Consider the following 26,274-nt stretch of genomic DNA (forward strand, 5'->3'; position numbering starts at 1 on the left):
TTTTAATGGTTCATCCAACCTCGTGATTAATCCAATCCCACTGATATCGTTCTTTATACAACAGCAACAACCCAATCACCTTTTCCGGAAGAAATGCTATTTATATGCTATTTAACTGCTATGTCGCTGCTAGATTACACTGGAGTCGTACAACGCAACGTCTCAGTTCAGTATCGTTAGTGAGAACGCGCAGTATGGCAGTACACGGTGTATTTTTAAGATGTGCAGTATTATCAGTGTTAGTCGCAGTTGTGTTCGGAGGTAATGGATTTCCTCACCTATTGGATCTTTTCACTCCACGGGTAAACATACCGTCCGGTTATGTGTCGACTCGTTCAGAAGCGTTTCGGTTTCGTACGCGTGTCGATCACCTTGATATCCAGAACAGAGCGACGTTCGAGTTTAATTACGTCTCGAACGACGCCTACTACCGGCCTGGCGGACCGATCTTCATCATAGTTGGTGGAAATATTGCACTGAACGTATTTACTATGGAAGACGGACTGTTTCACGATATTGCCCGCGATGAAGGTGCTTGGTTGTTTAGTAACGAGCATCGTTACTACGGCAGCAGCTCACCTGTGGAGTAAGTGAATTAGTAAAGATAGACCATGCCTCTCTGTTCAGATGCTAATAGAAGGATTTCTTGTTTGCAGAGATTATTCCACACCCAACATGCGATATCTAAGCGTGGAACAGGCGCTGCTCGATTTGATCGAATGGATCGATCATCTACGCCGGGAGGTAGTCAGGAATCCGAACGCGAAGGTGATCTTGCATGGACGGGGTTATGGTGGAACGATAGCCATCTGGGCTCGTCAACGCTTCCCGAGCCTCATCGATGGTGCCTGGGGTTCGGCGGCCTCCGTCATTGCACAGGTGAACTTTAGGGAATTCGGTGAGGATATGGGCCGAACGATCCGTGCGCTCGGCAGTGACGAATGCTACGGTATTGTGCGGAGCGGTTTCCGAGCGGCCGAGAATCTGGTTAATGCCGGACGGTACGACCGTCTGTCGCAGTTGTTCCGCACCTGTGTACCACTGCAGGCCGACGATCCGCTAACGATAGAAACATTCTTCTTCAGTCTCAAGAGCTCATTCGAGGCGGAAATGTTCAGTCAGATAGACTCCGTTGGGCGTATGTGCGACGAGCTAGTAGCCGATCCGGCCGACTCAGCACTGGAAGTACTGGCGAACTTTGTCGAACGTCGTTACGGATTGCTCGACTGTGTTCCGTACGACTTTGAGAGTAGCATTGCGAACTCAATGTACGAAGCGGTTGATGCACCGAACAATGCGGATTTCGGCATCCGGCAGTATTTGTATCAGCTGTGCACTGAGTTCGGTTGGTTCCTGACATCGTCGACGGGTGACAGTCCATTCGGAACACGCATCACTTATCGGTACTTTATCGAAAATTGCCGGGCAGTGTTTGGTGACTGGATCGATCAGGACGTCGTGTACGAAGGTGTTCGGATAACGAACTTACACTTCGGTGCGGACGATCCTCGTGTCACGAAAGTAGTTTACGTGACCGCAGAGTTCGATCCGACCCGGTTCCTCACGCTTACAAATTACACCAACCTGCAGGCGAACGCGTTCGTTGTCCAAGGTGCCCTGTCGGCGTTCGATTGGATGCCGGAGAGTGAGACCGACTCGGAAGATTTGCTGCGTGTACGACGCGAGATCGTGGGATACGTTCGTGGCTGGTTAGAGGGAGGTTTGATTGGCACGAAGTAAGACATAAACGGAACAATAGGAATGGATTTAGCACTATATCTTGGAACCACATATAGTTATATTTTTGTATAACAATAAACAACTTACAAACTTTAAAACAAAGTTTAACGATGTCTTTGAAGATTCAGTATAAGTTTTCGTTTAGGTACACTGAATGTTCGAATATCTCTTCGTAAATCATTGCGCCTAAAGGTAGGCAATCGTTGTACTAAATTTCACTTATACCTGCTATTAATTTTTGTATCACTCGAATCATTTAAAGTCGTCTTCTTCAAGAGTCATTCAATTCATTAAGGATTAACTAATCCTCTTATAAATTTCTTCTCATAATTTCAGCATTTCAATTGTTGAGACCTAAATAAGCCGCATCGAATAAAGAGCTATATCTTCTTCTATAGTCATACATAACACAATTACGATAAGGAGTTCTTGATGTTCTTGATGTTGGAGCTCAAGGTTTTTCTTATTTGCGTACTTCTCTGGCTCTAAAACCTAAAATACCTCCTATAAGCTAAATTCTGCAGACTTCCGTTTCCATGCAGGTATTGCATACTTTCAGGCGTTGAACCTTGAAAGTGATCTTGGATATGGCTATGGATGTATTGGTGTTATTTCATTATTTACCAGCAATAAAACATGTTTTTCATTCAATTATTTTTGGTTTTATGGACCGATTGAATAGCCCAAGCCTGGATGTATCCCGCTTGTCTCGCATGCACAGGTGTAACTAATCACTGTCAATTGCAATCATAAATCAGACTTAGAGATCGTAGCGTAAAGTAATACAGCTCATGTGACTTTAAGCGTTTCATCGCCATCAACTTAAAATGTGACCTAATGTCACAATCAGCTGATATCTTCACCTAATCTATTGGTGCAATTTTGATGGTTTATCAAACCTTGCGATTAGCCCAATCAAGCTGTTATCACTCTTTATACAAGAACAACAATCCAATCACCTTTTCCGGAGGAACTGCTATTTATATGCGTGCTATGTCTCTGCTAGATTACACTGGAGTCACCTCAGTTCAGTATCGTTAGTGACAACGCGCAGTATGGCAGTTCACGGTGATTTTTTAAGATGTGCAGTATTATCAGTGTTAGTCGCAGTTGTGTTCGGAGGTAAAGGATTTCCTCACCTATTGGATCTTTTCACGCCAAGGGTAAACATACCGTCCGGTTATGTGTCGACTCGTTCAGAAGCGTTTCGGTTTCGTACGCGTGTCGATCACCTTGATATCCAGAACAGAGCGACGTTTGAGTTTAATTACGTCTCGAACGACGCCTACTACCGGCCTGGCGGACCGATCTTCATCATAGTTGGTGGAAATAGCGCACTGAATGCATACTTTATCGAAAACGGACTGTTTCACGATATCGCCCGCGATGAAGGTGCTTGGTTGTTTAGTAACGAGCATCGTTACTACGGCAGCAGCTCACCGGTGGAGTAAGTGAACTATTAAAGATAGACCATGCCTCTCTATTCAGATGCTAATAGAAGGACTTCTTGTTTTCAGAGATTATTCCACACCCAACATGCGATATCTAAGCGTGGAACAGGCGCTGCTCGATTTGATCGAATGGATCGATCATCTACGCCGCGAGGTAGTCAGGAATCCGAACGCGAAGGTGATCTTGCATGGACTCGGGTACGGTGGAGCCGTAGCCATCTGGGCTCGTCAGCGCTTCCCGAGCCTCATCGATGGTGCCTACGGCTCGACAGCCTCCGTGATCGCACGAGTGAACTTTAGCGAGTTCGGTGAAGATATGGGCCGAACGATCCGTGCGCTCGGCAGTGACGAATGCTACGGTATTGTGCGGAGCGGTTTCCGAGCGGCCGAGAATCTAGTTAATGCCGGACGGTACGACCGTCTTTCGCAGTTGTTTCGCACCTGTGTACCACTGCAGGCCGACGATCCGCTAACGATAGAAACATTCTTCTTCAGTCTCAAGAGCTCATTCGAGGCGGAAATGTTCGGCCAGGCAACCCCAGATTCCGTGGGACGTATGTGCGACGAGCTGGTAGCCGATCCGGCAGATGCAGCACTGGAAGTATTGGCGAACTTTTTCGAACGTCGTTACGGCTTGTTTGACTGTGTTTCGTTCGACTTTGAGAGTAACATTGCGAGCTCAATGTACGAAGCGGTTGGCGCACCGAACAATGCGGAATTGGGCATCCGGCAGCGTTTGTATCAGCTGTGCACTGAGTTCGGTTGGTTCCTGACATCGTCGACGGGTGACAGTCCGTTCGGAACACGCATCACCTATCGGTACTTTATCGAAAACTGCCGGGCAGTGTTTGGTGACTGGATCGATCAGGACGTCGTGTACGAAGGTGTTCGGATAACGAACTTACACTTCGGTGCGGACGATCCTCGTGTCACGAATGTGGTTTACGTGAACGCAGAATACGATCCGACCCGGTTTGTCTCGATTACAAATTACACCAACTTGCAGGCGAACGCGTTCGTTATCCCGGATGCTGTAGTGTCTCTCGATTGGCTGGCGGACAGTGTGACTGACTCAGAAGATTTGCAGCGTATACGACGCGAGATCGTGGGATACGTTCGTGGATGGGTAGAGGGAGGTTTGATTGGAACGAAGTAAGACCATAACAGAACAGTAAAAATTGACCAAAGCGCAACCCAGCTGAGCAGCATAATGCGTAATTCATCACTTTTACTAAGCAATAAATTTGGTTTGTAGTTTAAAGAACAAACAAACTTCAAGTATCCTTTACAAAGTATCTTTTAAGAGGTTAATGTTAATTTTGGTTATGGTGATACTTCATTGTGCAATATTGCGCCTAAAGGTATGCATTTCACATACATTGCACTTGCAAAAGAGTTCCACTGGAGTTAACTTTGCATAGTACTCCCAGATTCGTAACATATTACTGTTATGTTACACAATCATCTGCTGACGAAGAGGAATCAGATGAAAGCCTTCGTATCATCCCGAATGCCTTACCACGGTTCCAAATATCATAGAGTATCTCGTGTCATTTGCGCCTAAATGTATGCATCACACAGTATTATTAGTGGCATATTCGATTTCTCTGTTTTATTTACTATGTGTTAGCTAGTTTTGTTTGAGATTAACTCTTCACACTGACTGTTATGCTGTTTAAGATCATCTGCATGATCTTCTATATTTACATCACTATTCAGCTATTGGTAGCTTGGTCACAACGATCAACCGGCGAGTTCCACCTCATCCATTCAGATATGTGTACTTACCTGCCCCAGGAGCTACTCACTTGTCGAGTAAACTCCAATTAAAACAATACCCATTTCATTGCACTTTCTAAGGCACACGTCGAATAAAGAGAGACTTCTTCTCCATTCGCCATATATCACCCAATCGCGATAAGGTGCACATTGAAAGGAGGATAATTTCCCACATCTTCTGCATTGACAATTAAAAACTCTCACGTCCCACGCACACGCCAGTCGGACCGTAGTGCGGTGGAAGACGAACAGAAGAACAAGGCTCATTAAATACAAACCAGCGAAGCAAGAAAACATACTCGCAACGACCAGAAAGCCAAACTTCATGTGCGCGTGCTGCCGATTTTCATTGCCGATCAGATATCGACAAGCGGCGGTTTTGGTGGTGTTGTGGAACCAAAACAAACATTTGGCTTTTCCATCGCTAAGCTACAGAGCAAAAAAAAAAGCGAGAGCCATTTTCCGGGTGAGCAAGATGGGGAAAGGAAAACTCCAAGTGATTAATCCGATTGTGCTGCTCCGGCATTGATGTCGGTCTTCACTTTCTCAGCAGTAGGATTAGGGGTATGGCCTGCTTTTGTGCTTTGGAGGCGAAATATATTGTTTATTGTTTTGTTTTGCCAGAAGGAACACATATCTTTCTTCGGGGCTTTAATTGTTCTGTATCTCCATTGCAGAGTACCTCACAGTTAAAAATAAAAAGACTTGTGCTTGGACTTGTTTCTTAGGGACAAACAGACAAAAGACAGAATGCATAACATTAGGCGAATAGTAACAGCGAGAATGGAAGGAATGCATAATTACCAGATAGTTTAGGGTGCTGACAGTGACACGTAATTTGCTACATAAAACACGACACCTCTTGAACCGCTCCCGAGCGATCCTCTCCCACACAGCGAACGATTGTAACCTGTTCTGCGTGGATGTCGATGTTGTAGGCTTACTAACGCCGGAAATGCGGCAACAGAACGATGTCCGTGCCATTGAACCTGCGAGCGCATTGTCTGCCGCACGCAAGTGATGATAACCGGAAGTTCGCACGATGTCGAATTGGAATTGGTTGGTGCCGTAAGGGTCAGAACGACCATCTAACAAGAGTTCTAAGCGCACCCGGCGTTGGTGTAAAAGTGTGAAGCCGCAGTGACGAAGATCACGCGAGAAACAGCTGCGGTAACGATAATCGCCACCATCGGAGGTGGTGGAAATATTTTTGCCATTTTCATATCGCTCCCCCTTGATACACCGGTGCAGCAAAGCGTGACCACATAAAGGGCAACCGTTCCTTCGTGGTTTGTGTGATAGCACGTACGTTCGGCAGGGGTTTTTTCGGTGCGTTTAAAACACGCAAAGCTAGGATTTGTCCGGCTTGGATCGAGTTCTAAGCCAGCACGGATAGAACGGGGCAGCATAATCGCGCCAGCAAGACGGAACGGAAGTCAGCCGTGAACAGTGATCGGGCGAGAGACCCCCGGGCAGCATGACGCCAGATGATGGCGATGCGCTTGGCTCGTTCCGGGTGGCTCACCAGAGGGAACGAGCTGTGCAGAACGAGTAACATTATGAGGTTGGTTTGAAGGCTTTGCTACTTAAAATGCAAACTGGTAGAATTGGGGAACACAAATCGCTCTGCAATGATTAGACTCAACAGTCTGTTGTCTCAGCATGTGCAGCAGGGTTGGCAAAAGCATGAGCAAGTTTTCTACTCATCTGTAAATACTATTCTGTTATTTTATGGATGATTTTCTTGTGTCTGTGTATTTTTTATGTCAATAGATAATAAAATAATTAACATATTTATTTACTAATTCATTTTGATAGCATTTGCTGCTTTTAACCTAATTTGAATACATTGAATAAAAATAATCGTCAATGGGATATGTAATAGTGATTTTAACATACGAAAATAGTCACTATTTTAAAACAAGAAAGAGATCCAACATAAATTTAAGGAAAAGAGCTATTTTTATGTAAAAAAATATTATTCTTCCATTTGCATACTTTCGAGAGTTATGGCACTGAAATATTAAAAGTGAAGTTAAAGTCAATTTAGCATCGAATTTTAAGCATGTGTTATTTTAAATAAATATTTATTATGTTGATTAAGTTGTTTATTGTGTATTCCATTACAAATAAATAAAATTTTGTGGTGGTTTCGCTCAGTTTGTGTATACTCCTATCCCAGTTTTGACAACCCTGCCGTCTGCAGCGTGAAAACGATCATGGGGGGAAAGCGCCGAATGATCCTCACCGCACGAGATAAACGCAACGCGTGTGAGGAACCATTTTACAGGGGTTTTACAATACACATAAGCAAAGCATAAAATATTTAGTCACAAATTATTCATTTTCGAAGGCAAAGAGTTTATATATTAATTAACAAATTATAGTAACATTGATAGTAACATTTTAGCAGTGAAATTTGACAGTTTTCGTGAGTTTTACATGCAACGAACCATGAATAAACCCTGCTTTTCTCTCTTTCCTTCTCGCTTAGGCGCCCATTCGGTGGTGTTTAGTTGTTGTGTGGAGCCTACAAAAACGTAGGTAGGGGAAACGCTTGGCGCTGTCGAGTCTGCCGCGAGAGCCTCGAGATGTTCCGCCAAGCATTCAATGCATCACCAAAGCTCGGCAGTGACGGACGTGTACCGCGGTTCGTCGTTCGTTCGTTCGCAAGTTACGGTGCTGTGTATGTGTGTTGCAATTTTATAGTGCGCGCCATAGTTTATGAATCCTGCTCGAACGGCGTAAGAGAAAGAAGAACAAACGAGAGTCAGTGATCCTCGGAGCGGAGTGGTCACAGCGGGTGGAAAGATCGCTCTGTCCGGTACAGACACACAAACAGCCCGTTCTACCGGAAACGTAGCGTGCAGAGCAGAGCGAATATGGCGTCCAGCAGCGATCGTCAACCGGTGACCGAGCGTGGCGTGTCGGTTTAAAGCGTGTGCCCGGATCCGTTCCAGTTGCATTGTTGGTTCCGTGTCGGTGATGTCTGTGATTACGCATTGACGCAAAGTGACGCGTTGTTTCCGTGGGCTCCACCGTGTGTTCGGTGCGCTGTGTTTTGTTTTGTTTGCAATCCCGATCAAACACCTCATTTCAAGCGTGACGGTGAAATTTTGCTGGTGGAGTGATTTCGTATGCACGCGAGTACGCGAGTGAACGCGAAGGTGAAATCAAGCACAAAGTGTCGTCCCCCTTATTAATGCGTCGTGTTTTGTGGCTGATTTAATACCCAAACAAGGCCTCGAAGCTGTCGTGTGCTAGTGAAATTGTGCTGCACAGTTGGATCCGTTGTACCAGCAGTAGAGCGTCCCAAACGGGCAAAGTGTGGCTATCAACAACGGAAGATGAAATTCTATACGGTCATGCAAAAAGTCAGCGGTAAATTCTAGCCCGCACAGCACCCATCCTACCATTCTGCAGCGTGCTATTTCCTCTTGGACATCATCAGCGCCGGGTAAGTGTGGGAACAGGCAACTAATTGGCATCACTAACACCACGAACCGCGAAACATCCTCCAGTACATGGAAACAAAACCGGCCGAGCCCAAAGAAGGCAAGGCTTTCGAAGGGAGAGCAAAACAACCACACGCCCATGTCTGGCTCTCTTTCACTCTAGTCGCTCGGGTAACCTTTAATGACCACCTCGATGCCTCAGCACCAGCATCCAGCATCCAGAGCCTCGATATCGAAGCGATCCTCATCCGAGAGCGATTCCGGTTTCTTTCCCTTTTGCTTTCATCCATCCAAATACGAGCCGCGTTAAGCTTCCAAGCGTTTACCGCGAGAGGGCGCTCTGTTTAGTCTGCCCACAAATAGCTTGTTGTATGTCTCTCGCTCTCTCCTTCTTTTGGCTCGGCGCGAAGATCATCGGAAGCACAAGATCGGATTTGAAGTTGATGGGAAGCGAATGTTTGTAAATAATTAATTTGTCAAGTGTCTTTGACACTGCCAGAGCCCTGCTGAAACGCAGGTGCCGAAGTACGCAGGGTGTGTGTGTCACGTAGGGAAAAGAAATCACTTTTCACTTTCTTTCACCGTGTGTTTACATCACGGGCTGTTTTAGACGAAATGTGAAATTTACCACAAAGTGGAGAATGAAAGAAAAAAAGGTGGTAACTTCCGTTTTCGTTTTTTTTTTGGGGAGGGACGGTTGGTGAAACAATTTAGTCAACCGTGTTCTGTTCCGTTCGATTGACGGTTCCGTCCGTGCGTTTCCGTCCGCTTTTATTTCCTTTTTGGCGAATGTCGAGATTCCAATCGCTAATTTTTCACACGAATTCCACGTTTTCTTGTTTTTTGGTTTTGTTAACTTTTCCTCCCTAACATCCCTCTTACATTCCCCCAATCGATTCCACACGTTTCGTTCCGTGAAGCCGTATTTCGTATTTCGTCATCTGGTCACACGAACTGTGGTAACAGACCTTGCGAGGTATGAAATGCGAATAATTATAACTGAGAAAAAAATGCCTCCCCCAATGATGAGCCCAATGGGGCCTTGCCGCGGAGCGTTACAGGTTGGGTTTGTTTATCCATTCGATGCACTCCTCATCTCAAAAAACCCCCAGGGGGATGATCGTGTGTCGATGATGCATTCGCCTCGACGAGCTCAGGATGCCTATCTCACACGCTCCCCATCGCACTCTTTCGCTCGCATTGTCTCTATCTCTGTGCGGGTTTGGGGACAATGTCATCTCCGGGTATGTTGCAGGCTTATGTTGCTCTCCGAGCACTAGTGGCCTTTCATGTTTCATTCCCCACCCCGTCAATCGCACACTAGTTCGAGTGCTTTTCATGAGCGCGTGGTTGTTATGCTTTTTTGTTTAATACGTCCCCTCCCGTGCTGTAAAGGTTACGACATCTCATCGTCTCTGCGGCTGCTATCTCACTCACCACCGGCAGGTTTTCCCAATGTTTTATTACGCCAGCTCCGGCATAACCGCGGCCAACTTCACCATCACCAGCTTTCCGCGCAATTGACGACAAGGGTCGCGATCGTATGCGATCATACGGCCATTTAATGTGCGCTTGCGGGCGTCACTATCGCATCACAGGTTGTCGTTGGGAGCTTTTTTTTTGGGGGTGGAATAGTTTGGATGAGGTTATGAAGTTGCCAGTCCAATTGTTCTCCTCGTCGTCTCAGGCGTTGAGTTTTCACTGGTTGAAGGGAAATTTAAACATCTGCAGAATGATCAGCATGAAGCATTCTTAAAATATGGAACAAGTTAGAAGACGTGCTTTGTTTTGCCCAACAGTAGACTTCTAACAATTAAGCAAAGGAACAAAATTATCAAGGTCCTAACCAGGAAATTAATATCAATAACGAAGATGTCCACCTGGAGAGTGGTTTAGAATTCTTGAGTTCTTCATTCCCCATCCAATATTTAAGATTCTTCTAAAAACTAAAGTTAATGAGACCTTTGAGTTCCTAAGTGCAAATCTTTATTGAACCATTACTGGCTGCAGTAATGGTGTAATTTCAGATTATTTTTTGTACTACAAGAATTAAACTTACGGTTCATGGTTGTATAGCTTTCAAGAGAGAAAACGTAAAAGAATTTTTCGAGCAATGCCACTTCCTCACAATATACCCATTAGCAAAGTATTTCATTAGCCTCCTTCGGTTTATTCCATCAACACTTCAATCTGATCAATCAGCTCCATGCATGGTCGCCACTGCCACTGCATGGTCCACGTCCCATGGTGCCCGCTGCCCTGCGCGATTGCATTGCAAAATTGGCCCCCGGCACGTCGACACACACCGCGCCACATTGGGACCTGTACTGTTTCGGCCGGGCCAGTGATCGCTATGGAACGCTTTTCATCACAGCGCCACCGACCATCAGCCGACCAGCAAGCGATTCTGCAGCTGCACGCGAACCGCCGGGCTGGCATTTGTGTGTGCCTTCGAGCCGGTCGATCTGTTATTGTCGGGCGGTGTTGTATAGCTACTGCGTCGCCTCCTGTTTTTCCAACCCCTTCCGCAACCACGCAGGAGGGGAAGGCCGTTTTTGGTCGGTTTTTCCCACACACATGCGCGCGGCCCGCAGACCCAGCGGCCCGGGGAGCGACCCGTTCAAGGATAATTGTGAAATAATTGTGTGACTGAATTGTTTAAAACTTTTTGAAAAAACTCACACTCGGTGTGATTTCGACTCTTTTCTATTCTCTCGTGCTCCTCATCGGCCTCTCTCTCTCGCGAGATGTCGTGCATTATGTTCTCCTTGTTTGGATTTGATGCCCTTTCGCGGATCGTTTATGACCTTTCGGATTCATGCAGCTACCTTTCATGCACGGTGCAGCGCCTTTTGATGTTCGATCCACCTGCAGCGGGAGATGAGTTTACTGTTCAATGTCCACGTGGACCGTGTTTTTGACGGGTTGTTCGGTTCGGTTCGGATCGCGTGTAACAATTTGTTCGCTTCCCATCAAAACCTCCCTCGCGTCGTCAAGGATGAATCAGTTGTACATGTTGAGTTGATGTTCTTTTCTGTTCTGCCATTATGATACATTCTTGAACGCATTTAACGCATTGTGGAAACTGACGTAGGCTGGAAAAACAATCTTCACACATTGCAAAACATAATGCTTATAGTACCTTATCGATTAACTCTATCGATGATAGACGTGATGGATGCCTATCAATGACCTGCTTAAGCGAATCATCGTGAGATCCGTTGCTGGTTTGCGGTAAACGGACACTCTCCTTTTGGGGTTGGGCAATAATTTTCCCTTCGGATAAACAAACAAAACCAGTCAAAATTCGTTACCTTATCGTTTCGATGTTGCCTTTTGATTTTCGCTTTCGAACGGTGAAGGCAAGAGAAACGAACGAACCGAAGCCGCAACCGTTGGTAGGTAATGATTAAAGTTTCTCTTTGCGGGAAAAGTCCCGCATCAGGGCTGGGTAGGGTTGTGTGCCCTTGCAGGGCATGTTTTGATGTTAATTTGTTGAAGTTTTGAAAGCACCGTCTTAGAGAATGTTTGTAAAAATTAACAAAACGTCTAAGAACAACAAATGCAAGAAGACATTGAATACCATTTCATTTGTGTCTAAAACTTCTCTTGTTTGTTATGCACTTTGAGCATCGTTTGCGACGTATTGAAAATGTTTTATTCGATTGACAATTTTAAAGCTGCATGCCGAATTAATGTGTGCAATAACAGTAAACGTTTGTTGCATAATTTGATGTAGTAACACTTCATCTAAACACACCGTTACTTACACACCGATGCGTTTGTGGCATTTTCAAGGGTTTTGTGTTGTTACTTTCCTTTTTCCACGCATGTTACTGTTACACTTGATCGGGTTTTCCATCAAACAAAAGCCGCCGATTAAACATTCTCCCCCAACGCGCATGTAATATATGGATCGAAGGAAAATTACAAAACGATTCGTGCGTCCACCGGTGCACATAATAACAACAAACAGCAACAAAAAATAATCAAAATTAGTTCAGTATGTGACGAAAACTCAATTCACTGCTCCACCTAACCGAGTTGTGAAAACGTCGGCTAAACTAAAGGTGACCACCAGCGTAATAAGAAAAGCGGGGGGAAAATGCACACAAAACCCATAACCAAAAAAAAAAAACGACACCAACATTCCAAGCATGGGTGGGAAATTTTATAAACCACCTAGTGTCGTTGCACTAGCCCAAAGTGTGATCGCATCATAGGGTTTCTTGTAGCCGCTCCAGCTACAGCATCGCGGTTAATTAATGCAACATCTAAAGTTTACAGCGTGAACGATTGTGACGAAATTTGCACTGTCCCATTATGCATTAATACCGGAGCGTGCTCGATCGCCAAATATGATCAACTGTATGAAGGGCATGGTTGATTTAAAATTGAGTTTCGGTTGTTTTTTTTTTCCTCAAGAAAATCGATCAATGATGCAAATTGTGTGGCCGAGGCAAACAAAACACAACGCATTACGAGTGATGCAATTGTAGATTGTGCTGATTTGTGTTGCAATATTTAAAAAGGCAAATGAAGACAAATATGAAGGAAATACTAAAAAAATGGGACAAAACAAAACACAATAACGAACTTCATAATCATTACTTTGTTCGAAATACTTTGGAATAGTAAATTACCTTCGCTGAATTTAGTTCATTAATGCCAAACCGACATTAATGAGCTCATTCGATGTTAGTGTATCAATCGACGGTTCGTCGCTTGTTTGAGTCTTTCGTATGCACCTAAATGTATGCAATCATTAAATCTATGGTACGACAGTAGAAGAAAGTTACAAATGATTAACGTATTATGGGAAGAAAAGCATTCTTAAGACGGAATCTGTTAAGTTAGCTTTAGTGTTCTCCTGAGCTGTTCCAATGTCCAAAAAATAGTTTTTTTCCGAAGACATATCAATAAGAAGTTTCCAACAATGCGTATTTGTATGTTGTTTTTTTTATTTCTAATTCGTGAGCGTCAAACGGTGATCTCTTCATCAAGTGTTTCCTTCTTCCCTCGGCTCTAATGCCCACTAATTCTTCAGCACGATCAACCAACCGATCGATAATGATGATGATCTTCACTATTTGCCCTCTCGCTGCCTTATGACGGGGAGCAGCTTCTCCATCAACATGTGGCCTTGTTTTCGCTCAGTTTCGTTCCTTTCATTCCCCCCATTGTCGATGAGTTTCCTTGCCGGTGGCATTATAATTATTACTCGCGCTATGATGACCCTTCTTCGTCATCTGCCTTCGTGCGCCATGCGTTCGAAAGCATTTGGGCCACCCAGCCGGAATCCCACAATGCCCGTCCCACCCCGTAATGAGTGCGGCCATTCAAAGAATGTGGAGAAATATAAAACTTTTCAGATGTGCCACCAGATCGTGCGCATCTTCATATGTTTTGTGTGTGTGTGTGTATGGAAGCAACTCCGAAATGCCTCCGAGCACACAGAGCTATTAGGACCAAGGACCAGCTCACCGGGCGGAATCCGGTAAAACGTGAATAAACACACTCGTGCCAAACGAACAGTGTGCACGCCAAGTGCAAATTACGTTTTATTGCAGCATCTTCAAACCCGCGCTTAGCCGCGCTGAGTGAAAGCCAGCGTCGAGTGGTCTAACCGGGTGGTTTCACAAAATGAATTTAACACGCGTAGACCCATCGTGCTGGGTCCAACGTAAGCAACGGTCCCTCACGTCTAATGATGATTTCTTACTTAGGACTATTCTTTACCGTCAAATTTAATTAATTTTAGGGTTAAAAACTTAATTAAAACCCCCGAGACAGCGGTGTGCGGAAGTCTCGTAACTCGTTTTTTTTTTTTGGATGGCCTAAGGGTGAGCGCGATGTGATGAGTTAATGGCGATCTTAGAAAAACTTCCTTTTCAACCCTGAGATCATGCCACACGACACATCCTCATCGGTGACCGTGGCATTTTTTTCAAAAACATTTGTTTGGTAGTGACAAACAAAAACAGAAGATTAAAACCACCCCCTACTGCAGAGTGGTGGAGGGGAAGACCCAATTCTCGGCTGTCCATGGGTGGTTGCCATCCAGCGGGTGTCCTTCGAGCAAAATTTTCCCATCGACAAAAACCAACCGACATACGCCCCTCCGAACCGTTACGGTCATTGTGGAGAGCAAAACTGTACGGCGAAACGAAACCACACCGGTACGGAACGGAATCGTCCAAATCACACCATTCAAAGCATCGTTCGCGCAACGGCTGTAATTCATTTTCCCTTGCTCATCTCCGGTCCGGAGGCTTGCTGTTCGCTTGATTTCTAGAACGATTTCAACACCATTTTCCCGAAACCCCCGAAGCGAGAATGATTTTGCGCATCGCGCCACGTAGCGCACGCACCGGTGTTGACATTGGATGTATGCTAATTTTGCACTCCCTAATGCTACCACTGAGCTGACGGAATGATCGTAACCGGGCAACGGTGCACAGTGTGCTATGGTTCCGGGTATTGTTTCTAAGTTCGCGGAGGCACACAAATGTGGCGAGAATATAGAACGGGACCAGACTGTTGGAACTATATGACTAACTACCTTTCGATCCGGCGAGATATGATTCGAAACAGTTGCTGATAGACGTTACATCGGTTGAACTATTCAAGGTGATGAGTAAGTTGATCGATATCTGGTCTGATGTTAAAAATCGCTTCACTTTTCAACCGGCATCATTATCCGGGTCTTTGTGTGCGCGTTTGGATCTATTCACTCCATTTCCGGAACACCGAATTCCAATTCTCAAGTTCAGAAATTCAGATTGATGAAACTGTATGAACCCTTGAACACGGTTAATGATTCTGAATCCATGATTCTCCAAAGATTCAAGCTTTTCCACCTTTTTATCTTCATCTATTGTAATAAAACTATTGCAAAGATAAGAAACTGTCAAAGTGCTGGTAGAATACGATTGCCTTTTCCAATTCAATTGACTTTTAATTTGATTAGTTTATAAAAGTGAAACATTCTTCAGAGTATTAACAATCTTTGGAAGTTCATAAATCCTTGGAGATCTTAGGAAATTCATGAACCACCAGGGATTCTTCAACCTTAAGCGATTCATTCATCTTTCGAAAGTTTGCTCAGGATTTCAATAAACGTGTCATCTCATAAGATTCCAGAAGCACAGCTGTGTTTAGCACTCAGCATCATTACTGCTTGTATTCGTTAGTAATGAAACTATAACTTTAAGTTGTAAAATTTGAAACATCCGTACTTATTCGTAATATTATACCCTTTTTCTCGTTGATGTGGCTAAGATCTCGCTTGTTACGTACTGCTATAAATTTTCTTCGCAACTTAACAACCAATTGGATTTATTTTTTCCAACTAAACAGAACCAATCGTAGAGACCCCTATCAGGGTTCGATCCAATGGAAATTCGTTTACACGACCTTCAATGTTTTCGGAGACCCATAATTTAGATATATTGCACACATTTATGGCACGATCATTCATCACTTTTAATTTATGGCAAACTTGGATAAACTAATAACAATGTTTAACAGCAGACGAAAGTACAAATCATTTCCAAATGAATAATGATCGCTATTCTTGCTAAATGTTTTATGGAATGAATCCGCCCACTAATCATTTACCATTACCAGAACTGCCATGGCCATCTGCAATCGAGGGAGTCTACTCAATGCCACATTGACTATTTAAATTCATCCACTGAAAGCCCAAGCGGTTTCTTATTTAAAATTTGATCTTCAACTGGCTTGTTTGTCAACATTTCGTTTATGTTTCAGATTTTATTAGCTGGTCTCTGTGTGATTTTCCCGCTGTTTTCTAATTACCTGTGAAAAAGCACCCACGTACTTCCAGACAATACAGCTGCTCTGTACAACAAGAACGCCACACCGCGGTAATTGAACGGATGGGGGCAGCAGCACCAATGGAAAAATTGGCATTACCCACAGCAAAACTCGCCCAAAAGAAGGCAAAAATAAACTGCTGGGAAAAGCAGGCTGTGTGGCGTTAACAAAGTAGCTGCTGGGCTGGCCACCCGATCCCAACCCTGCTAGATAATCCGTCTATACGCTCCCATTGCACTTGGGTGTTTCGGGGGGATAGAATGCGCGCTCGTGAAACAAAACCGTATTAAAAGAATGCAAACAATAATAAAAGCTGAACGAAGCGTTATACCCGTACGGTGGTGGGAGAGGGCAATTACCCTCCGGCTTTCCTGACATGCAGCTGCTGCTTATTACGCAAATTTTATGCACTCACCACTAACAGAGCAGTCGCGCCGCCATGAACGATCATACTCCAGTTCGCCCTTGCCCATAGCCTCCCCATTTTTACCGGTGGCCCACAAACAACTCTTACGCTCGCATGTGTATGGGTATTTTCACTAGTGCTTTAGTTTATTTTAAACCCGCATGGTTTGGGCCGATGGGGGGCATAAGTGCTAGAACCGGGTTTTGTACCATTTGAGTGGTTTTGGAAAATTCTCTCGCCGATGTGTTTGCAGCCTAATGTGGATGCAAGTGGTACTTATTCCAAAGAACGAACGATTTTCCCTCCTATTCGCTGGTGAAAGAAAGAAAAACACTTAAGAGCTTTTACCCTCATACTAAGCGGGAAATGGAGTGAATGGGAGGGATGGAGGGCAATTTTCTCCCGTGTCGGTTCCATCATAAACACCCGGCGAATAACCTCCGTTTGACCCTCGCACAAGAACTAAGCGTAGCGAAAGAGCAAAAAAAAACACACACACAGTAAATCGACCTCAACCCGTTACGTCCCTTTTGCGGAAGAAAGCTTGCGGTTTTTGTGTACGCATGGTAACATTACCCTGCACCACGCTCCCAACATTGTTCCCTGCCCTCCCAGTTACACCACACACAGCTACGGTTACCGGGCGTACGCGAGAGAACCGTAAGGTCATAGCCGCCACCGGTCGGTAAAGGGTTTTCGGTGGGTAAAGGGAAAACATAACCAAACAAAATCTGTTCAGGTTGCAGCTATAACGCGCCACCACATAACACACATCGCCAGCCCTGGGAGGCCTCGGACCAACAGCTGATTTCGAGCGAACTGCTGTGTCGTAATCTGGACCGGTTCGGGCAGTTCCCGGTTGGATAATATTCTGGATACGCGCGTAGTGCGCAAATGAGTTTTCGGTTGTCGATGTTGTCGGTGGTTATCCTTCCATGTGCTCTGGTGAACTCTGCATGTGTTACTCATGCTATTTCAGGAGAAGTAAATTAATTGTTGTAATACATTATGCTTCTTCCTTATCGGCACAACAACCTCAAGTGGTCTAAGTCTGCCACTTTGTTTGCCCGTTACTGGATCTTTAAAAATTGATAAAGATGATTGCCTTATTTCAGCCAAAGCATGGTCAGAATAAATCTCTTTAAAAGTATGCTTAACTTCAACTCCAATTTTGTTAACAAAATGTTACCAAAACACCCTTGAGTTGCGCATGATTCTTGTGCATGATGGATCTTTTGAGAAGACTTAAGCGTATGAATCATCGATAAAGAGTCACTCGAAAATATGACATAAATCACTAGGGCTGAGAATCACTCATAATCCGAAGACTCATAGGTTTATTAACTCGGAGATTCCTGAATATTACAGGCCTGAGTTACGTAACCAAAAAATAAATGTCAAATGTTTAAAATAAGGTCATATGTTTTTCGGGGATCACAGCCCCATTTTAAAATGTCCAAATCTCCTTTTCAGGTGGAATCGATATTTCACTTCCCAGAAGCAATAACACTAATCTTTAATGAAACAAAACTGAATCTCCATCAATCGCCATCGTTCGTCCGATTCAAGTAACCCCAAATGCAAAGGCGGACCACTCTAAAGGGCCCATTTCTTATTTACGTTTTCACCTTCTTCCTGTATCCATCACCTGCCGTTCCGTTCCACACCGTAAGGTTCATTAGGTCACCACCCCGCGGTAGTAGAGAGACTGGGCGGGAAATTTACGATCGAGACCCGATCGCAGTAGGCCGAAGGAACCGATCGATTAGCCGGTTCATTTGCGCTAGGCGAAAGAGAATGATTAATCGACCGTTAATGCTCTACTACCGGGCGGCCGGATTCCCGATCCCCAAACTGCACCGGATTTCAGCCGGTGCCCTTCCCCTTAAGCGTCCACTCCACACGCTTCTCCACCTTGCCACGTGAAGGTGCTCGCGGGAGTTGACATAATCGAGCTGGAAAGAAAAAGGTTGCCCAACCGGAACCGTCCGAAGCGTTTTCCATCCGTCCGAGAAGCCGTACCTTAATCGATCGAGCGTATTGTGCTTTTGTTCAACCAGCAAACCTCGAACATCGGAAAGTAGGGTAATAGGGAGGAAAGGTTTAATTTAGGACTTTTTGGTCGGTCGGTGCCGTGCTGCGTTTTTCCTTGCCGTTGTTAGTTCGTGTATTGTTTAGTATGTTGGTGCTTTTCAAGTTGCCCAAAATTCCTCATTTTTTCGCTTTCTCAATGCCCCAAGAAAAGCGGTACTTGATCACATGCGATCATGAGCCTGTTGGGTGTGATCGGTCAATAGAGGACACGACGCAACACAATCTCTAGCTATCCACCTTGAGATATGTTGCATGGCAACAGAAAAAAACCCACCGTTGTTCCCAGAATCGGGTACTTGCCGGTAACTCGGCTCGATGCCGCAACGACAACAGTCGTCAAAGTCCAACCACACTTGTCCACGGGTGGACCAGAAGGTGTGTTGCGTTAATTTTGGGGCAGGTCTCGATGCGACTTCGATGCGGTAGCACATTATTAGAGAGTGATGACGCTCGATCATCACACCCGGCCCGGGACCCTCGGCTCGATTTCGAGACTCCGCAGTGCTCGGCGATCACCTTCGGTACGATGATGCGCAATTCTCACGCGATTACGCGATCACAAGTGTGGTTGTGATGGGCTGCACCACCACGGGTGGACACTTCTCATCCCCCATCATTGCGGTGGGGCCAGGTTTGCACCACATCGACGCAGACGAGCAGCCTGTGAAGATCCCAGAATTCAAGCCCACAACAACAAGAGGGGCACCTAATCATGTCGAGGGTGGTTTTTTTTTACTATCTTCGTTTGTCTTCTTTCGCTTGTCTTGGCCCTGTTTGTTGCATTGCTTTCTCGAAGGCAAAAACATCAACCACCACCCCCAGAAGTGCACCCCAACCCTCACCACCAGGGTAGTACTCCCTGTGCTCCGGTGTGGTGGGTGATGTAAGTGCCCGCAACAAAAAAGGTGAGATAATTAGAGAGCATTGGCTGGCAGACAGTGCAGGCTCACTAGCACACCCCGCTTCCAGACTCCGAGCGGTATTATTAGCACAAAACCACAAATCTTCACATCGAACGGCAGGAAAACCTTTGGCGCGAAGCGATCGTTCGCAGAACGGGGGATTAATCGGAGGTTAGCAACCGCCCAATTGGTATCCCGCAACGCGTGTTCCCATCGATGGCGCAACGATTGTGCTTCCAATTTTCGGAATCTTCGGTTACGCTTCCTGCTGTTAATCGGCCCCTTGATCACTCTTTTCATCCTGCTTGTTTTTTTTTCCTCCCTTTCTCCTCCAGGGCTTGTTTTGTTTGTTCGCACTGTGCAGACGTCATCATTAGCGTTTTGATTGCGCTGCCTTAGAATGGTGGACTACTGTAATACCCGTACGCCCGCCTCGACCGGGGCCACCATTGCGACCGCACTACCTTCCACCTTTCGGGCGGGAAAACCGCGTCCGACGCGCGAAAAGTCTACACTGCACAAATCGTTGGGCGAAGGAGCGGATGCGGGACAGCAGGGGCGTGTGCGGACGGTGCGGCTCGTACGACCACACCATGGCTACAACCATCGAAACCTACCGATCACGGGCAGTAACTTTGGCTTTTCAATTCGCGGCGGACTGGAGTATGGTACCGGATTCTTCGTCTCGGCGATAGAACGTGACTCCGAGGCAGACCGGCAAGGATTGAAGGTGAGCATGGGGCAATCGATCGATATATTAGACACACGAGATAACTTCTGATTCTTCGACAGGTTGGTGATCAGATAATACGTGTGAACGGCTATCAGGTGGAGGATGCAGTTCATCGAGAGTTGGCACAGTTCATCGCCAACCAGGAGCGACTCATCATGAAAGTGCGCGGACTGGGCATCTTGCCGATCAAAGAGTATGGTCGAATATCCCCTGATTCCGACGAGTAGCAGTACTTTCTAATGGAATTTTCTCTATCTTGCAGACGTACAGCAGATCCTCTCACTTGGCACGTGGTATCATTTGGCGTTTCGCGCGACAAACAGGATGCACTTCTGCTAGAGGAACCGTGTGGTGGGCGTGATCTGAAGGTGATCCTATCCGTTGCACCCCGGACCAAGCTGGGGTGTGGTATTTGCAAAGGACCCGAATGGAAACCGGGCATATTCGTGCAGTTCACTAAAGAAGGGGGCGTAGCGCGAGAGGCCGGACTACGGCCGGGCGATCAGATTCTTTCCTGCAACGGGCACAGCTTCGCCGAAGCATCCTTTGGTGAGGCGGTGGCGGTTATGAAATCCTCTCACGTGCTGGAACTGGTGGTGCGACCGAGCGCTGGTTTGGATCTGTTCCCGGGTGAATCAAGCGGCTACAACAGTTCCGCGAGCAGTGTCAATGGGGATCAGAGTCCTTGCTGGGGAGATCAAACTTCCAAGCGGTTAAGCATCGTCCGTGAAGAGTCTATCTCGCACGATCGACGTCGACTGGGAGCGGTACCAGCGGTACTGGAACATCCAACCGGCACTGATAGCCAATCTGCTGCACCACCTCCACCACCACCACAACCCCGAACCAGTCAGGAATCACAACAACAACAGGTGCCCCAGCAGTCAAGGGGCACATTGGCCGGACCGACACGCAAGAAGAACACCACCATCATCGAGTTCTCCGAGCGAGGTGCGATCGTGAACCCTGAAGCGAAACAGAGTGAAACGAAAACGATCATTGTCGAGGTGCACCGGAGCGCATCGGCCGGCTCGATGGTGGACGATGAGTCAGGCGGTGGGACTGCGGCGGGCGCGATCATTCCACCTCCTCCGCCCCTGTTCGCGGATACTGTAGCGTCCAGTTCGCAACCAACGACAAACTCGACCACGGTCTCTAGCACCTCAACTCCGGAACAAGCGTCCACGGCAGCTGCAGTCGCCGCAGCCGCAGCACACAGCTTGAGCAATGCTATATCTGACGAACTTCGTCGGCGGGCTCAGAAGAAAGCAACCCCGGGGGGAATGGATCCCGCTACCGGACCGGCGGCAGCACTGACCGAGCTAGAGAACCGACTGAAGGAGAAGAATGTACGGTTGCGCCCGGTAACGATGGCCATATCTGACGAACGGCACACGGCACTGATGGACGAGTTCCGAGCCGTACATAAGCGAATGTTCAAGAATGGATTCGACAACGCGGAATTGAAGGTGAGTGAAGGTGACCATGTAAATGTTTTGCGCTTAACATTAACCGTTTGTTATTTATCTTTTACCCAGAAACAAACTACAAAACCAACCGCTAACAATGCGGACCAGAACCATCCCACCCACGGGGACACCGGTGGCAATGGTACGAGAAAATCACCCAAAGGAACGATGGGTCGTGTAGCTGCGTCCGAGATGGCGAAAGCGAGCGGTGACAGTGCCGAGCTGGAATCGATCGAATCGTTCAAGCTGAACAATCCGCAGCCTCCGCCGGTGCGCCCACCGTCCTACTACTTCTGTCCGCAGGCCACCGGTCCGCCGACAATGAAGAAATCCCAAAAACCGATCGCCGTCACGATCAGCGAGTATGCGACGAGTGCGGCACGCACGGAAGAATCAACCAAATCGACACGGTTCGATTTTGGGCAACTTCGTTCGGCGACGGACGCGATTGCCGGCGGTGTTGGCCCGGTGGCTGGCATGAAGGACGCTTCCCCGAACCGACAACGTCACGCACCGATGACGTAAATGCAGTCCCGCTGGCTTTACGGCTTCCCGTGTGGAAGCAAACGCATGTAACGACCAAATAAGATTTGAATGAAAGTTGGAAAGAAATATGTCGCAGCTTTACGATAACGTTACGATAACAGAGCGACCCATCGAGTCAAAACGCTGCACGCTGCATGGTTCATCATAAGGTTCATTGCTTTTTTGTTTGTTTATGGTGATACAATATGTAAAATATGTATTGTAAATTGTTGGTAAGTGATCCAATGTAATTGATCGATTATTAAATGTGATTGTGGATATAGAAAGTGCGATGCATTCGGGCAGCTTTTCGTTACTTACTGTGTGCATAGTTTAGGCTGTATCACATACGGATTTGGATTACGACCCACTCGTTTTTGTGACACTGTTAATCCTCAAGGCAAGAATGTCATTTATAGCGCTGAGTTCGTTTATTAGCTCAAAAGCTATTTAGTATATTTTTTTGAATAGTGGACCTATACGGTACGTACTTATTTATATCAAATCGCAGGGGTATAGGAAAAGCTAAACCACGAAATGACTTTTCTGATGATGTATCTTAAGATGGTACGTATTACATTTCATAGCACTTGTAATAGCTGAGCACTATTCAAACAATCAAACTAAATCTTAAAGCTGTTTCTCCTACTCAAACGGTGCTGCAACTTGCTGGCTCCGTTACTATACTAACTCTAGACTTGTACACTCTGTAAAATCCCCAACCAATCACACACACGTTGACCACTGCAAGCGTACCGGCAATGATATCCTCCAGCACCTTAACCTTCTGCTGCTGGTGATAATAATGATCGTTTATGTCATCGCGTTCACTGTCGCTGGGGACAAATTCATCGTGCGAAACTCCAGAATCCACCAGATTTGTCATGATGACCTTTCCATCCTGGGAAGTGATGAAATTACCGTCAAGCATTATTCCATCAAGGTTGGGAGCCACCTTCAGCAGCACGCTCACATCCAGTTCGTTGCAATAGTTGTGCTGTATATCCAACACCTTCAGTGCCGGTAGATGAGCACCTTCAAAATCCACCGATCCGGACAACATGTTACGGCGCAATATTAACCATTCGAGCGAGGCCGGCAAATGGCTGGCAGAAATCTCTTCCAGCATATTGCCACCCAAATCTAACCCGGTCAGTTTGGTGAAACCACTGAGCGTCGAGCCGTCCAGGACGCTGATACGGTTCGCGTGAAGAATCAATGTTTCCAGGTTCACCAGCGTGCTCAAGCTATCGATCTGTACCAACTCGTTGTTTCGCAAATCCAGATACCGCAACGCATATACTGATCCGTTTACCTCCGGTGCGAACACTGTTTGTATGGAATTATCACGAAAGTCCGCATACTCTAGATCGAGCGGTACCACAATCCGCTTTAACATGGTGTGAGCAATTTGAACTGCTTTCGGATGATGCAGGACAGCGTGAAGTGTTGCGTCGTACGTTACGATGGTGTCCCGCCGTGTTAATATTTTATCGGTCGGATAAGCAAGCCGTACTTTGCGCACCGTTTCGGGAACAGTCAAAGTTGAATGGTTTTGATTCGGTCTGTACAGGAAGTTTGGCACCGTGCAGGCAAATATCTCCGAACCAGGATCACACCGGTGCTCCCACAGTGTGCTGGTATAGTTGCCCAAGGCGCGCGTCAACAGTAGAAGAAAGCTGCAATCAAACCATCAGCCATCGTTTACGAACACATCACAGTGCAAACACAACCCATTGGATACTCACATAAGAACACAGTCGAGAGACATCATGGATTTAATGGCAAACAACTTTTGTGGAGTCGCTACAAAATCGGGTCACATCCACTTCACGGTTCGTCCCTAACTATTGGCCGGACCTTGCAAAATATGCAAACCATCTGATGCTGCTCACAAAACCTCACAAGAATGCACATGTTCTTATCACAGTGGCGCTATTGCTGGTTTGTCTTGACCATTTGCTATCAGTGTTTGTGTTGGCCTTCCACGGAACGGATTGGCTGAAAACCGAGAAAATCGGAACGAATTCTTGTTGGTAGAAGTTGAGTGCACGATCGCACCCTTGACAGTGAAGGTTTTGGGATAAGAGAATCTCAACTAGTAGGGAACAGAAATCGGTCACAACTGTCAGGGTTGCGGAGATCCCATAACCCCCGGCATCTTTCGTTATCAATGTCGTTTATCGAGCAAGGGCCAACGGATGTGATATCGCAACTGGTTTCCTATTGTAGTAGGATGTGTGACGTGCGTCGTAGAAAGTTTGTAGTGTACATTCAAAACACATATCAGTCTTGTTTCGTGCTTTGCGTAAGTACCAGCGACGTTGCCGGACAAGTATGGCGTGTATTTTGAGGTAAGTATAGATCCCTTTCGTGATGAAAAGTGTCAAGTGATCTCAGTGTTGAAGAATATCTTATTCTCACCAATGCAGGTTAGTGATCGCTCTGTTAGTGTACGCGACATCCGGCGAAGCGTCACACGCACGTCGATGTGTGGCCGGTTCGGAGCTGTTCGTTTGCATGCTTGCCAGATTCGACTATCAGCCAGGACAGGACATTCCCCTGTTTGATCTGCCTGCGGACGCGAAAGCAATACGTTTCGTCGAACCGTTCTACAACATCCACGACAATGAGAATACCATCCATGTGTACGATGCCGTACTCCATCGACAGCTAAACTCACCGCAAGCGGTCGAACTTACCGGTTCCTACACGACCGCGGTGGAGATCCCACCCAACCTGGAGTATGCGGATTTCTCGGACAACAACATCGAACGCTTGTTCGTGCCCGCGGACCAATCGTACGCATTGCGATTGCTCGACTTAAACCAGAACCGCAATCTTCAGTTCGAGAACATTAGCCGGCTGGTCAATTTGGAAACGTTACACCTGTCCAGTTGCAACATAGAAACCATTCCGATAAACTTGTTCGAAAATCTAAACCGCCTCACACACCTAACCCTCGCCAATAACAACTTCCACAAGATCGATCTGAACTGGTTTCCGATGAGCCTTACGCTGCTAAGGTTGGACCACAACTGGATGACGGAGTTCCATTTCTCTGGAACCGCACGGTTGCCGCTGCTGGAAGATTTAAACATCGAAAACAATGACTTAACCGGAATGGACATCAATGCACTTATAGCGACCGCACCAAAGCTGCGTCTTTTCTCGATCGGGAGGAATCCATTGAAACGCGCCGAGTTGATCAGCATCGTGGATGAGTTGAACCGACGGAACATAGCGTACTACAATATGGAAGAGACGGGAGACCAAAATTGTGGCGAAGGTGAACATTACTATCGGGGTGCTTGCGTGCCGGAATCCGTGTTCGCACTCGGCTGGGTCGAATGGATACAGATGATATTCTTTTTCATTTTATTGGTTGTGTTGGCGATCGGGATCGCTTTCGGGGCTCGATTGCTATGGAAGAGATTCTATGCTAGTTAAGCTAGGTATTGTTTAAGTGACAGGTACATTTCGAATAAAATCAAAACAATCCGTAACGTACAACAATGAATTTGTCCTGTCCCTAAGACAACTGCGTACTTGATCGCCACCATCAACTTGGTTTTTGCCTTGTTAATCTCCAATCCGAGGTTCCTGCTCCATCTTGTAATAAGCATTCGAGCTACGTAGGAGAGCTGTAAACCAATTATAACTATGTCATCAAAGTATGTGAGGATTTGGATTGATTTATAGCAGTTGGTCCTCGAAGTTTCCACCTACGAGTTGCGGATGGCCCTCTCTAGGTTTATGAATAGGCAAACTAGTCCAAGTCCACTGGTGGTACCGACCAACATTAAATGATTCTTAATTTCGGGACGCCTCCTATCAAAAGAGATTAATGCCATTTCTGCCAAACACCGCCTCACTGTAAT

At 46.2% G+C, this 26,274-nt stretch overlaps 4 protein-coding genes and 1 pseudogene across 4 annotated transcripts; 4 read left to right on the forward strand and 1 right to left on the reverse strand.

Annotated features, from left to right (window-relative positions):
* The first annotated feature begins 117 nt into the window (after nt 1–117).
* Nucleotides 118–1,740, forward strand: LOC128298666 (putative serine protease K12H4.7). Its single transcript, XM_053034435.1, has 2 exons — nt 118–586; nt 657–1,740. The coding sequence occupies exons 1-2, from the start codon at nt 195–197 to the stop codon at nt 1,738–1,740; spliced, it is 1,476 nt and encodes a 491-aa protein (XP_052890395.1). The 5' UTR covers nt 118–194.
* Nucleotides 1,741–2,724: 984 nt separating this feature from the next.
* Nucleotides 2,725–4,347, forward strand: LOC128298437 (putative serine protease K12H4.7; annotated as a pseudogene).
* Nucleotides 4,348–7,505: 3,158 nt separating this feature from the next.
* On the forward strand, nt 7,506–22,686 carry LOC128297514 (uncharacterized). Its single transcript, XM_053033169.1, has 5 exons — nt 7,506–8,427; nt 20,002–20,396; nt 20,459–20,592; nt 20,662–21,868; nt 21,938–22,686. The coding sequence occupies exons 2-5, from the start codon at nt 20,067–20,069 to the stop codon at nt 22,391–22,393; spliced, it is 2,127 nt and encodes a 708-aa protein (XP_052889129.1). The 5' UTR covers nt 7,506–8,427; nt 20,002–20,066; the 3' UTR covers nt 22,394–22,686.
* Nucleotides 22,687–23,042: 356 nt separating this feature from the next.
* LOC128298949 (uncharacterized) lies at nt 23,043–24,164 on the reverse strand. The gene is made up of 2 exons (XM_053034764.1): nt 24,142–24,164; nt 23,043–24,072 (listed from the first exon to the last, which is right to left on the reverse strand). The coding sequence occupies exons 1-2, from the start codon at nt 24,162–24,164 to the stop codon at nt 23,043–23,045; spliced, it is 1,053 nt and encodes a 350-aa protein (XP_052890724.1).
* A 566-nt stretch (nt 24,165–24,730) lies between these two features.
* On the forward strand, nt 24,731–25,843 carry LOC128297515 (uncharacterized). Its single transcript, XM_053033170.1, has 2 exons — nt 24,731–24,747; nt 24,826–25,843. Exons 1-2 carry the CDS (start codon nt 24,731–24,733, stop codon nt 25,841–25,843), a joined length of 1,035 nt encoding a protein of 344 aa, XP_052889130.1.
* The last annotated feature ends 431 nt before the right edge of the window (nt 25,844–26,274 follow it).

The sequence above is a fragment of the Anopheles moucheti genome, chromosome 2, assembly GCF_943734755.1.
Source record: "Anopheles moucheti chromosome 2, idAnoMoucSN_F20_07, whole genome shotgun sequence".
In the NCBI taxonomy this organism is placed as follows: Eukaryota; Metazoa; Arthropoda; class Insecta; order Diptera; family Culicidae; genus Anopheles; species Anopheles moucheti.